The sequence below is a fragment of the Mobula birostris genome, chromosome 1 (genome assembly GCF_030028105.1).
Source record: "Mobula birostris isolate sMobBir1 chromosome 1, sMobBir1.hap1, whole genome shotgun sequence".
Taxonomy (NCBI): domain Eukaryota; kingdom Metazoa; phylum Chordata; class Chondrichthyes; order Myliobatiformes; family Myliobatidae; genus Mobula; species Mobula birostris.
Window position 1 is genome coordinate 161254881 of NC_092370.1, and position 15226 is coordinate 161270106.

General features: G+C 40.9%; 1 protein-coding gene across 2 annotated transcripts in view; it reads right to left on the reverse strand.

Moving 5' to 3' along the window:
- Window positions 1-13258: 13258 nt before the first annotated feature.
- bahd1 (bromo adjacent homology domain containing 1) overlaps window positions 13259-15226 on the reverse strand; it is an 81008-nt gene continuing 79040 nt past the window's right edge. For both annotated transcript variants that reach the window (XM_072265218.1, XM_072265227.1), the window contains one exon: window positions 13259-14259. In XM_072265218.1, coding sequence (XP_072121319.1) covers window positions 14073-14259 — 187 coding nt within the window. In that variant the 3' untranslated portion in view covers window positions 13259-14072. The remainder of the gene's footprint in view (window positions 14260-15226) is intronic.

Here is a 15226-nt window from a genome sequence, read left to right on the forward strand (position 1 = left end):
CTCTGTTAATAACACCAATAATTCCACACACCTTTCATCAACCTTCCACCTTCAAAGATTTGGGAATGAACACTTCAGGTCATGTCCCTATACCTCTTTTTAACATTATACCATTTGGTTCATAGTGTTGTTGTTCATCTTCCCGGCTAAATTTATTCCACAATGTTAGCTGTCTCATGCCTTTTCTGAAAACCATTGGTATTTTCCAGACTTAATAATCTAAGAGTTTTGTTATTACTTGGCAAACTTTGAAATGATGCTTGTATTTCCAAATTTAGGTCATTATGTTAATGAAGCAAAGAGACTGATGAAGCAAAAGATCTTCCTCTTTGCATGATAAAACTGCTTTAATGTTCCCACTGCCTCTTCAGATACACATCCTATTTATGCAATGTGGTATTATAAATATTATGTATACATTATTTAATTACTTAGAATCTCCTATGCTTTCCTCCAACATTCCAAAGACGTATGGGTTAGTAGGTTAATTGATTGCATGGGTGTCATTGGGTGATGTGACTGGAAGGCCCTGTTACTGGAACACATCTCGAACAAATCCTTCCTGCCATCTAATGTTCAGCACTAAACTTTCCAGTTTTCACCCTACACCGTTCACAGCTCACAGAAATGCAACCAGTATGAAGATTTCTCTCTCCTGGAAACCTGAGAGATAAATCATTCTGCAGTTCAGGACCATATGGGGAGAACTGGTAACCTTAACTCCATTGAAAATTATTGGACAGAAAATTACTTTAATAAAAAACATGACATTACTGCCAGGGAAAACATTAAAACATTGTGGAGACAGAAACAGGGAAATATTGTAATACATTTCAGTAGAGTCAACATTAGAAGCATCAGATAAATTTGTTCGAGTTATTTGAAGTTCTAATTACCAGATGGGGCCTGTAGTATATTTATATTTTTGTAAAATCATACCAGATTGGCAGAGGGGATGGCATGTCTCTGCTGGTAAAGAATAGCATTAAATCAGAAGGTACTAAAAAAGCTGAAAGACCCAAGGGTACATAAGTCACCCAGACCAGATGAACTGCACTCTAGGGTTCTGAAAGAGGTAGCGGTAGAGACTGGGGAGGCATTATTAATGATCTTTCAAAAATTATTGGACTCTAGCATGGTGCCAGTGGACTGGAAATTACAAATGTCACTCCTCTTTTTAAGGGAGGAGGAAGGTAGTAGAAAGGAAATTATAGACCAGTTAGCCTGACCTCAGTGGTTGGGAAGATATTGGAGTAAATTGTTAAGGGTGAGGTTATGCGTACTTGGTGACATAAGACAAGATAGGACAAAGTCATTATGGTTTTCTTAAGGGAAAATCTTGTCTGATGAACTTGTTGGAATTCTTTGAGGAGATTACAACTAGGATAGATAAAGGATATGAAGTAGTTGTTGCATATTTGGACTTTCAGAAGGCTTTTGACAAGGTGCCACATATGAGGCTGCTTATAAGGTATTACAGGAAAGTTTCTGGCATTGGCTAATTGGTAGGAGGCAGCGTGTGGGAATACAAGGACTCTTTTTTTGGTTGACTCCCAGTGACTAGTGGTGTTCCACAGGGGTCGGTGTTGGGACCATTTTTTATGCTGCATATCAATTATATAAATGATGGAATAGATGGCTTTGTTACCAAGTTAGCAGATGGCATGAAGATTGGTGGAGGGGCAGGTAGTGTTGAGGAAACAGGTAGGATGTAGAAGGACTTATACAGATTAGGAGAATGGGCAAGAAAGTGGCAAGTGAAATACAATGTTGGAAAATGCATGGCCATGCACTTTGATAGTAGAATGTGCAGACTATCCTCTACATTGGGAGAAAATCCAAAAATCTGAGAAGCAAAGGGAGTTGGGAGTCCTTATGCAGAACAAGCTAAAGTTTAACTTGCAGGTAGAGTTGATGAAGAAGGCAAATGCAATGTTAGTATTTATTTCAAGAGGTTTAGAATACTAGAGCAAGGATGTGATGCCAAAGCTTTGTAAGGCACTGGTGAGGCCTCACCTGAGTATTGTGAACAGTTTAGGGCTTCTAAGAAAAGATGTATTGGAATTGGAGAGGGTTCAGAGGAGGTTCACAAGGATGATTCCAGGAATGAAAGGGTTATCACACGAGGAACATTTGATGGCTCTGGGTCTGTACTCACTAGAATTTAGAAGGATGAGGGTGGGATCTCATTGAAACCTTTTGAATTTTGAAAGGCCTAGACAGAATAGATGTGGAAAGTATGTTTCCCATGGTGGGGGAGTCTAGGTCAAGAAGGCACAGCCTCAGGATAGAGGGGCATCCATTTTAAAACAGAGATTCAGAGAAATTTCTTTAGCCAGAGGGTGGTGAATTTGTGGTAATCATAAGTAACTGTGAAGGCCAGATCATTGGGTGTATTTAAGGCAGAGAGTGATAGCTTCTTGATTGGAGGTTATGGCATTAGAGGTTATGGGGAGAAGGCTGGGGAGTGGGACTGAGGAGGGGAAAAAAAGGATCAGCCATGATTGAATGGCGGAGAAGACGATGGGCCAAATGGCCTAATTCTGCTCCTATATCTTATGGTCCAATTTCTAAGAAATGGGATCAAATCACTGTGGGCACAGCATCAGCACAGCTTGAATAATGGATTAATGAAGAGATTTTGAATAAGTGGATTTTGTGGGGGGGGGGAGGGCAAGAGACTGGTAGAGTGTAATATGTGGGGTACTACAACAATCACAACAATCAGTGCTTAGGACAGTTCAATGACGTAAAATGAGATGTGAAGAAGGTGTAGAGAGGCTACATGGGAATATAGACAGGTAAGGTGATGAATGTGTAAATGGGAATATAATGTGGAGAAATATGGGTTATTTAAAAAAAATGATAGACTGGGAGAAATGTTGCCTGCCATTCAGAGGGACCTAAATGTTTATGTGCATAAATCACAGAAATTTAACATGCAAATGCAGCAAACAATTGAGAACATTAAAAGACTGGAGATGTGATTTTCCAAGCATTGAAGTTGAAAAACAAACAGATCTCCAAAAGGTTATATGAAGCCTCAGTGAGACTATACTTGGAGCACTGCATTCAGTTTTGGTCTGTTCAGCTGGGGCAGAGTAGAAGGCCTTACAGAGAAAACAGCAGAAGTTGATTTCTGGGTTGCAGTTGGCAGTGAGTGTCCTATGAAGAGAATTGGGTCTATATTTACCGCAGCTTAGGAGAATGAGAGATGATTTCATTGTCACACACAAATTTTAAAGGTCTGGGCTTGTTTTATATTTAGACACTTATTTTCCTTTTTCAGTATTTTTCTGAACTAAAAGTTAGTGTCTAAAGATTAACCATTTTGGACATTCTTTTCATTCAAAGTATGCTGGAATTCTCTCTCAACCTAAAAGTTCAGTATGACAGGTTGATAATGAGTCGGAATATGACGAATGTTCAAGTATTTCAAGATAATGTGGGAAAGTGGATCAGCCATATCACTTCAAGGGCCAGAAAGAGTTTGCTGCTCTAGTTTTTCTGTTGTTAAATATTCAGGGGGTTTAGACCGCCAGCAATCTATGCTAAAATTACAGACGAAAGCTTCAGTTCATTGAATCTTACGGTACTTAAGTTCATTAGGATAAACAGATTTATGCATATTCTTTTAAAGAGACTTTGTCAATTTTACTTCCTTGTTCTTTCCCTCTAGTAATGCAAATTTTCTTTTCCAAATAATTAACCATTTCTTTTCTGTTGTTTCAATCATTTTCAGGCAGTACACTTCAGTTTGCCGGGAGTCTCTTTACAGAGAATCTGTGGAAAGATGAAATCTCTATGTCAATTAATTGCCAAGCCCCCAGCCTTTGACAATTAACTTAGTTTCTGACAAAACCCCAATGGGCCTTGTTAAATTGAAATGTAATTGATTGGGGAATGCTGGGAGAAAGTATCACAGAAGGGAGCAGGTTTTTGACTGGGTGGTCTCTAACAGCTGGATAGCCAGATAGAAAGAGACGTTGGCCAAATCCCAAGGAGGCAATAATTGTTATAGGGGAAAGGCAGCACTTCCAAATGGTGGTCAATTCCCTGCCCTCCTCAACCAATACTTATTCCTGAATTACACATACCAACAATAAAGGAATCTAGTCATGTTCATGTAGCTGACTGTGGGACTACTTTGCACATACCAGTTGCTATATTCTGTTTCATTACGAAAACAGCCAAGGGATTAAAGATTGTTATAACACAACTAAATATCAAATAAGAAAAAGGTGCTGAAAATTTACAGCTCAATAAATGGACAACTATCCAAAAGGAACCAGAAATAAAAAAGGATGGACTTAAGTGAATGGGGGAAGAGGGCAAATGCCAAAGGTAAAACATGGTTTATCTTCAAGATCTACCACAGTAACTTACCAAGCCTTGTTAGACAGCACCTCAAACTCTTAGTGGCTTGCTAGGCTGTCAGCTGAAGGAGGTTCAGCATCTACAGCACACAACTCACAATTTGGATATGTATCACCAAACCTTTGCTGCTGCTTGGAAATCTTAGAAGTCACACCCAAGAACATTGTGGAGTATTTTCACCAGATAGAGTGGTACACTTTAAAGTGGCTTGGCAAATTCATTTTGCCAACACTAGTGTCATTTTAATAAAAAGCTTCTGGTCAGAGAGACAAGGCATGGAGAGGTTCTTGGTTAGGAGTGAAAAACTACAGACCATCCTTGGTTTATGTACGTAAAATTTATAGACAGCTGTGCATATGAGCGAGCTCTCATAAATACTATTACATTTAAAACTTTTATGTACGTACATTTGTTCCTACACATAGCAAAACTAGTTTCCTCTCTTTCCATTTTTGCTAACTGTTCTTTCTTACCATCTTCTGTGTTTTTGATGCCATTCATTATCATACTGTGGAGGCATGGTTACTGTATCAAGTGATTCTTTGCAAATTTCCCCCATGACAAACAAAATTGACTTGTGAACATCTGCAAAAATAGGACCTGATCATTACCGAGGGACAGTGTGCTCTGGGTAATATTACTCAGGCAATGGAGTCATCAGAAAGGTGCTGGTACGGAACCAAAATGAAGCACTCAACATAGAAAAATAGGCAGCACCTCAAGGCTATATGCTGTTAAGGAAATGTAATACTGCCCTAAAGTTTGCAAAGTTTGGCTTGATTAGGAAGTAATTGAAATATATTAGGAATGGGAATAAGGGAGATGAATTGACAAGGCACTAGGAGTGATCTAACAGACAGATAATCTTGGATTTTACCTTATGTCAAGCCATGAGTAGCATACACTTAATTAAAAGCAGGATACATACAAATGCACCTTCCATTGGGGGGATTAAGACCTCTGGGCAACCAAACATGCAAGAAACACATGTCACATCTGCTGTGGTTATAAAGGAAATTGTCAGGAAATGTATAGATGAATAGATTAGTTGGGGAAGGGGGGCAGCTTCCTGTGCAATGGGAAAATCCCATTGAGAAGACAAAACCCAGTCAACCAAAAACCAGCTGTAGAGAAAGGGTGCTTCAACGCATGGTACATTAAAGGCTGGGGAAAATTCCTCTGAACAGCAAGGGTGCAGGAAGAAATTTAATGGTGGGATTGAGGTTTTCCAATCTTGATCCAGGGAAGCTGAGGAGTGGCAGTGATGGGGATCTCAACAGACAGGCAGAGATAACTGCTGGTCTACAAGGTTCTCATACCTGCAAGCGTCAAAGCCCTCGCAATGGAGCAGAGAAGAAAGCTCAAAATTAGGGAATGAGGAAGAAACCAAAGTGTAGAATTAAGCAAAGGGAAAGGCAGCTGTTGATTAGGGGGATTTTCAGTGGTGGGGATGCTGTTTATATGCCAGCCTGGTATTGGACAGGTAAAATGAAACAAAGACTACTTTGTTTCCCACAAAAGAGGTAGCTTGGGCTCATGCAAATCCCCACAACTATGCCTTTCATCTGGAAAAAATAATTGGAGTTGTAGAACATGTGCAGCCAGATGAACAAGTATGGTAGTGAGAGAACTGGCTATGCCTCTACTTAGAACATTCCTAGATCAGCATCCAAGCTTCTGTCCATATACAGTTGTAGGATTGCACAGTCAGACCCATGGTATTAGCTTGCTCTTGCCACAGTGCAATTATTTCATTATGCCTGAAATCTATCTTTTCTCTCTTGATCCAGTTCATTCCAACACTTGTGATACCTCTGATGCCTTTTTCTACCTTTGACAGTGAGCAATTCCTTGGTCCCTACCAGCTCACTTTGCCACAGGCATATAACAATCCCTCTACACATCCATCCCACACCAGGGTGGTCCAAGAGACCTCTGCATCTTTCTCCAATAAGGCTCAGACCATTCCCTGCACCAACACTCCGGCTTGGCTGAACTTGTTTTCACATTAAGCAACTTTCTCCTTCAGCTCCACTTTTTCCAGATTAAAGGGACTCATGTAGCTTAGACTCATACCTTTCTATATTGTAATTGGAATCTTTGTTTCAGTCCTATTCAATACCTATCAACTCTTTTAGGTGCAGCAATGACTGCATTGGTATTCCTCCCTGCATTCAGATAGAATCTGTATTCAACCTCCATGTGGTTACATCTCTGACTCTACTTTTCCCTTTCTCAGTATCTCCATTTCAAATATCTTATGATTTTTTGATAGATGCCAGCATATTTCCACTGAAGCACCACTTAAGCCACCCCAAGGCAGCGTCAATCTGTGGTTTTCATTGAGGTTGTGGCCCAGATTTACGTTCGTAGTTGGGATGATTTTGAAGGCAGATGGGGAAGTTAGGAGTCAGGTTAGGGTTTAGGGACAGGGATATGGAGGAGTTAGAGGTCAGGCTGGAGTATAGGCCTTCATTCCATGCTCAAAGACCAGCAATGTGCAATGGAGCAAACGTCATCCAGAATCCAGGCCTTCACTCTGTGCTCAAAGGCCAGTTACCAGAATGGGTGTCGAAAATCTAGGCTTCCACTCATGGTTACAGGCCAGCAATGCCGACATTGGACAAAAGACATCTGTGGATGTCGAGCTGGTTAGTGCTATGGATGAGGACAAGGAGGATTACTGGTGGCCCACTAGATCAGCTAGACCCCCAGATCAGTGGGCCCTGAGTTTGTATGTCTGTGTGAGCAAGGGACACCACAGTCAGTGACCCCTACGAAAGTGAATTGGCAAGTCCAGTGCTCATGGTCTGGAGTTTGTGACCTGTCATCAGCTATTGAAAAATCAAAGCCCAGTACCTGATTGGAAGTTCAGAAGCTGAAATCCAATGGCTGAAGCCACTAGGAAAGTCAGAAGCCCACTGTCGGCGAGTCTGTCGGTGGTACAAACTGTCCTGTGGTTTGAAAACTGCCTGCATGGATGTGACGGAGGAAAAGGGCTTGATTTGCTGTTGTTGTTTCATTGCTTGTTATGTTCTGCTGAGCTGAGTGGGCATGCTATTTGCCATTGGAATGTGTGGCGACACTTGCCGGCTGCCCCTCGCACACCTTTAGATTTGCTGGTTAACGCAAATGACGCATTTCACTGTTTCGATGTACATGTGATATATCTGAATCTGATACTTAACCAAGGTCTGCGCACAAAACATTTGTCAATCCGATGATGAATGCTGTACATAACAGTGCAATTCTACATCATTGAGCTCACTCTATTAATGTTCTTCCACCACACCCCCTACATATTTATTGGTTACCCAATCCTAACAAAAGGGCATCAAAAACAAACACCAACCTACCTTTTCTCCATTTTGAATGTGGACTGATTTGTCTTTTTCAGTATTTCTCGTGTTATTCTGCTTCTGAATGGTTGAGTGGGCAACCTTGCAGCTGCAAGGTTGTGGGTTGAAAGCCCATTCCAAACATTTGAGCAAAAACTCGGATCATTCCTCACTGCAGGACTAAAGTGGTCCTGCATAGTTGGAGGTGCCATCTTTCACAAGATGTTAACCCAAGAACTTTAAAAAACAAAAATTTAATTCCTGACATTGACATTTCATCAATCACAGTTCTTGAACCTAACTAGTTAAGGATGAGATGTTTGTCCCTAAAATATATCACTGAACTACTGTACATGGGTTGTTTGTGTCATTATGTGATAATTACCTCATTCAGTTACCATACAGATGCAAGCTTCATGTTAGAGATGCATTTAATGACACAGATATAAATTCCCCAGTTGCAATGGTTAGCTTCAGCTCCACATCCACCCATTTACTGAAACGGAACTTTCAAACTCAGTTTTGTACATTTGTGCCTGCACCTCAATGAGTTTCAGTCCCAAGATGATGCTGAGCTCTTCTCCTACCTTCACCTCCATGATCTTCTGTCAGGAAATCATTCCTCTCCTCCTCACACCATCCCTCCCTCCCCCCCCCCCCCCCCACCGATGACCCTTTCTAATGCCTCAAGCACATCCCTTCCATTTGGACAGCCCTTCTGGCCTTTTGCCCTTTTCAGCTTTAATTGCTGACATGACATGGCGTTAACTCCCCCACCCATTCCAAGCTCACTCACTTCCCAATATGCAGTGCTCCACTCAGTTCACACCAATCCCAACCTGCAGATAAGACAGGGGAGCTGTTGTAGTCTGGCACACTGACTTCTAGATGCCAAGACTCCATGAACAAACACAAGATCACTGTCTCCTGAACATTCACAAATCTCAATGCATCAGGACATGATCCACCCACTGTCTCCAGCCTGACGTAGCCCTTTCCTTCTTTCAAAATCCACAAAAAGGATTGCGCTGGTTGACCTATTGCTTCTGCCAGCTCTTGCCCAACCAAATGCATCTCTTCATACCTCAACTATTCTATCTCCCCCTTACCCAGTTTCTTCCTATCTACATACTGCACACCAAAGCTTTACATTATTTTGATTACTGCCAATTCTCTGGTTCCAACCACCTCAACTTCACCATCTGCCTATCAAAGGTGCATTCACGGACACGCACGTGGGCCCCAGCAGTGCCTGTCCTTTCATTGACTATGTGGAACAGCCTTCAAATCTACTCTGGTAGCCCTCCTCAAATTTTTTCTCTGCTACATCTATAACTGTGCTTCTGCAGAACTCAGTTTTATTACCTTTGCCATCAACTTACACCCTGCCCAAATTCACTTGGACCATTTTACACCTCTTCCTTTTCTGGACCTGTCTCTCAGGAAACAAACTATTCACCAATATCTACCATAAGCTAGTGGAATCCACACTTACCTCAACTATACTTCCTCCCACCTGTACGGAAACTATTCCCCACTCTCAGTTTCTCCATTAGTTGCATCTATACTCAAGATGAGGTTTTCCTCTTGGGTTCTTCAGGAAGCATGGCTCCCCCTCTTCCATCATTGACAAAGCTCTTATAGATAGTGGCATGCAAAAGTTTGGGCACCCCTGGTCAAAATTTCTGTAACTGTGAATAGCTAAGCGAGTAAAAGATGAACTGATTTTCAAAAGGCATAAAGTTAAAGATGACACATTTCTTTAATATTTTAAGAAAACTTTTTTTATTTCCATCTTTTACAGTTTCAAAATAACAAAAAAGGGAAAGGGCCTGAAGCAAAAGTTTGGGCACCCTGCATGGTCAGTACTTAGTAACACCCCCTTTGGCAAATATCGCAGCTTGTAAACGCTTTTTGTAGCCAGCTAAGAGTCTTTCAATTCTTGATTGGGGGATTTTCGCTCATTCTTCTTTGCAAAAGGCTCCTAGTTCTGTGAGATTCTTAGGCTGTCTTGCATGCACTGTTCTTTTGAGGTCTATCCACAGATTCTCAACGATGCTTAGGTCGGGGGACTGTGAGGGCCATGGCAAAACCTTCAGCTTGCGTCTCTTGAGGTAGTCCATTGTGGATTTTAAGGTGTGCTTAGGATCATTAACTTGTTGTAGAAGCCATCCTATTTTCATCTTCGGCTTTTTTTTTTTTTTTTTTACAGACGGTGTGTCGTTTGCTTCCAGAATTTGCTGGTATTTAATTGAATTCGTTCTTTCCTCTACCAGTAAATGTTCCCCGTGCCACTGGCTGCAACACAAGCCCAAAGCATGATCGATCCACCCCTGTGCTTAACAGTGGGAGAGGTGTTCTTTTCATGAAATTCTGCACCCTTTTTTCTCCAAACATACCTTTGCTCATTGCTGCCAAAAAGTTCTTTTCAAAAAGTTCAAAGGAACATCTAAACAAGCCTGATGCATTTTGGAAACAAGTCCTGTGGACTGATGAAGTTGAAATACAATTTTTTGCCCCCAATTAAGTAAAGCTATGTTTGGCAAAAAAAGGGTGCAGAATTTCATGGAAAGAACCCCTCTCCAACTGTTAAGCACGGGGGTGGATCGATCATGCTTTGGGCTTGTGTGCAGCCAGTGGCACGGGGAACATTTCACTGGTAGAGGGAAGAATGAATTCAATTAAATAACAGCAAATTCTGGAAGCAAACATCACATCGTCTGTAAAAAAGCTGAAGATGGAAAGAGGATGGCTTCTACAACAGGATAATGATCCTAAACACCCCTCAAAATCCGCAATGGACTACCTCAAGAGGTGCAAGCTGAAGGTTTTGCCATAGCCCTCACAGTCCCCTGACCTAAACATCATCTGTGGATGGACCTCAAAAGAGCAGTGCATTCAAGACGGTCCAAAAATCTCACAGAACTAGAAGCTTTTTGCAAGGAAGAATGGGCGAAAATCCCCCAAAACAAGAATTGAAGGACTCTTAGCTGGCTACAAAAAGCGTTTACAAACTGTGATACTTGCCAAAGGGGGCGATATTAAGTACTGCCATGCAGGGTGCCCAAACTTTTGCTTTGGGCCTTTTCCCTTTATTGTTATTTTGAAACTGTAAAAGAAGAAGAACTGTAAAAGAAAAAGTTTTCTTGCTTAAAATATTAAAGAAATGTGTCATCTTTAGCTTTATGCCTTTTGGAAATCAGTTCATCTTTTACTCGCTTAGCTATTCACAGTAACAGAAATTTTGACCGGGGTGCCCAAACTTTTGCATACCACTGTACATTCAGTGGCCACTTAATCAGGTACAGCTATTCATTAATGCAAACATCTAATCAGCCAATCATGTGGCAGCAACTCAATGCACAAAAGCATGCAGACACAGTCAAAAGGTTCAGTTGTTCAGACCAAACATCAGAAAGGAGAAGAAATGTGATCCAAGTGACTTTGACTGCAGAATGATTGTTGGTGCCAGGCAGAGTGGTCTGAGCATCTCAAAAACTGTTGACCTTATGGGATTTTCACACACAAGTCTCTAGAATTTACAGAGAAAGGTGCAAAAACAAAAACACCCACTGTTAAGTGGGCAAAAAAGCCTTATTAATGAGAGTGACCAGAAGAGAATGGCCACACTGGTTCAAGTTCACAGGAAGCCGAGGGTGACTCAAATAACCACATTTTACACGTCAAACCTTGAAGTGGATGGGCTACAGCTCCAGAAGACCACACTGGATTCCAGTCCTATACCTAATAAAGTGGCCACTGAATGTACATTTCCTCCACATCTTGCAGTTGTTCTCACCCCTCCTCAGGCAGAAAAGAGATGGATTTCCCCTGGTTTTGACCTAGCACCCAAATGGTTTCCACATCCAGCATACTGAGTGACACATCTGCCAGCTCCAACAGGATCCCACTACAGGCCACATCTCCTCACCACCCCTCCTCCACCCCCCTTTCTACTTTACAAACGGACCATTCTCTTCTTCACTTGCAGGTATGCTCATGTCTCTCACTTACCCCTCCTTGATCCCTGGCAAATCTTTTCTAATCTCAGGAGCTGCAACAGTTGCTCCTTCACCACCAACTAGTAAGGACTTAAACAGTTTACATTCTCTGTAGCATGTAGAACATTTCTTTCCTATCCGTAGTCCAGGTTTTTTCTCTACCTTTCCCTCCTTATGCAGTGTGAAAGACTACTGCTGCTGTCTCCTGTCCTCCCAATTTAAAGGTGTCAACTTTGCTTTTATTTCCATGTTTCCTTCCCTTTGCTTGATTCCTCCTTTTTGCTGTTCTTTTCTGAGATACACCTGCATATTAATTGAAAGCACAAGACTTACCCCACAGGTTCTTGTTTTTACCCTACTTCCAGTGAAGATTCAACACCTTGCTTCTTTGTATGTTCTTACTGCACCATTAATACTTCTGACGGCCCTTTCCTCAACTGATGCTGCTCCTATATGTAGAGAACTCTCAATTCATTGCATTTAAACTGCTCACATCTTGTATTCCATGTCAGATACATTATAGGGTTTCTTTTATTGACACCTTCTTCCTTAAAAGCCTCTACATCCTGTGTGAACCCATGATCCAATTTTCACTCCCATTCCTCACATTTTGAAGAACTATTCGTTGTACTTTTTCTGAAGAACATTCCACACCACTCAACTTCCTTTGCCACCTGCGGTACAACTACATTGCTAGTTATTTCCCTTTCTTTCTGTACAAGTAGTATGCGTACAAAATACTTGCTCTTTTATTTCCCATCTTTTCTGTAGTCCAAGGCTACCATGTTCCCCCAGTTTGCAGATTAGCAATTTAATTTCACAACTTTCAATTTACTTATTCACAATACTTCTATCCTGGGGAAATCAAATATGGACTGACTGTTTTGTGAATTATTACTGCTCGGTCTACAAGCATAATCCAGCGCTTTTGGTCACTGTAACTTCACATCCTTTCCCTGTCTTGTGTTTCAGGCTCCAGTGAAACACTACTTCAGTTTTCAATAAGGTGATCCACAGTCTTCCAGATTGGTCTATTTCTAAGACAGTTCCTGTGACAATGTATTTAATACCTCCAACCCATCTCTTATTGCTTGTCCATTTAGCTTGCACTGTGATCCCCAATACCATATTCTCTTTTGCCTCCATCTAATTGCTGATCTCTCGTCAATTTTTAAAACCTGCTTTTCCAAGTCCACCCAATACATTACCTTCATTTCTCTTAGCACAGACAGCGTCTGTCATTCCAGGCATCTTCTGCCTTTTATTTGAAGTAGTATTTTTAATGTCTACAAAATGATTCAAGGTATTGCAAATGGCTCTTTAAAAAATAACATCAACTATTTCCTTGGTGCCTTAAAACTGAGTCAGGTCGCTGGTGACACTAAGCTGATGCCAGGTTAGCTGAAATCTGTCAGAGGCTGATGTCCATTTTAAATCAGATGACCAGAGCTTGCGGTTCTGGCAATTCTCAGTAAGAACTCATGGCACTGAATAATGGCAGAAGTATTAGTGAAGAGCATGACAAATGCATAGGCTACTCCTTTTAAAGACCAAAAAACTAAGAAACTATAGTTCCTCAAGAAACATCTTTAATTCTATTGACCATGGGCCTAACACTTCAAACATTATTAAACCTTTCAAGTGAAAACATCAGAACATCAGTAGAGAAAGAACTATTTTTTTTTTTTTAAAAAGGTCTCTTCAAACATAGCTATCAAACTTAAATCATATATTAATTTTTCTTCCTCAAAAGTCAATACATTTTTGAAATTTAATTCCAATAAGCAATTTTCTTTGAAATAATAATTAAAAATAAAGAAAAAAGAGAAAGAATTTGGAATGATATCCGAATTCAGACGTAAACATTTTAGTGCTGGCATTCACTGATGGCCAGCTTGGAAATTGGGCAAAGGTCATTTGAGAAATAAATTGGTTTGGAATACAAGTGCAATATCTCTTGTCGCTGCGTTTAATGGATAGAAATTGTGAAATGCATCAGCAATCTTTTGGGAAATGGGACCCGTTGTTAGTGGTGATGAAGGATGAGGATGAGAAAAGTGACTCGAGTGTTGTGATGACAGTTGAATTGGTTAGTGCAGAAACTAGCACCATTTCTCAGGAGCCAGTCTTCAGGTCGGTCACTGTCCTTTGGTATCCAGTCAATTGAGCAGGTCATAAAAATTCATCTAATCTATGTACATAAGGCAAAGGTAAGAGTATCAGTTGTCCATCAGGAAGGCTTTGTGGAATTACATCTCCAGTCAAAATCCATTCATTCTGGTTTCTTTCTGTTGCTGCGTGCTCATTTTTTTTTTTTTTACACCTGAGGTCTCTTGGAATCTGGGAAGTGCCATAACTATTGCGGGTTTTTCAGAGTTCGGCCATGACGAAAGTCATAAACGTGCCTGCAAATGAACACCAGATCAGGATCTGTGTTTTCTGGCACCTTGCGGTGTGAAGGTGTAGAATACTCTTCAGAAGGTGGTACCACTAGCCTCTGATCAGGAAACCCTTCCTCTCGCCATTTTGCCAAGGCACAGAATCTGTGGAAAGCCAAGATGAGAAGATGAATGAGAATGAGAAGTCCTAAAGGACTCTACACCAGTAACATTTTGTACAAGAGCAATAAATGCAAAATGCTGGAGGCAGTATCTATGGAGGGGAAAAAATGCTAACACTTGGGGCTTCACCCTTCATAAGCCAGAAATGTTGACCGTTTATTCCCCTCCATAGATGCTACCTGATCTTCAGAGTTCCTCCAGCATTTTATGTGTTGCTCAAGATCTCCAGCACCTGCAGAATCTCCTGCATCTTATATCAGAGCCTACCTGTGCACGTCAAAGCCCCAATTGCAAGCAAACTTGCAGACAATTAACAATTTTCATTCAATGCATCTCAGAGGGACAAGGTGATGATTGTTATGCCAGCCTTGGTCAGGTCCCATCTGGCTACTGCATTCAATTCTGAACACCATGGGTCAGGAAGATACATTGATCTTAGAACGGGTACAATACAGATTCATCATAATGATGCTGGGCTTAAAATTGAGGATGGAAGATCTATCCCAGGTTTTTAAAACAACAAACAGCAAGAAAGATATATATTTAGTGATTATTTCCAATTTGCAGAATTTGTGGGAGAAAAAAATTTGCTGTGTTGTTCAGAAGCAAAATCAGGAAGACCTTTTCCATATGAAGAAGGGAAAATTGATATAATCTTTTCCCTCAAGGTCTCTAAAATGGGAAACAATTGGACCCTTCAGGATGTTATGTTTTTTGCTGGTCAGTGCATAAAGTTAAAACAGTCTTGATATAATTGAGAGTAAATCATGCTCAAGAGGTGGAGTGACCTACTTCCCATGTAAAAGTGTGGCCAAGGGCAGTGCAAAAACAAAGAAAAAAAAATACACACAAGACCACCCCTTCCATTTTGGTTCCTATCTGGTTATCTTCTTGGGACTGATCATCCACCTCTTTCTGTTCTTTTACTTCCATGTTTCTTTTATCCTCT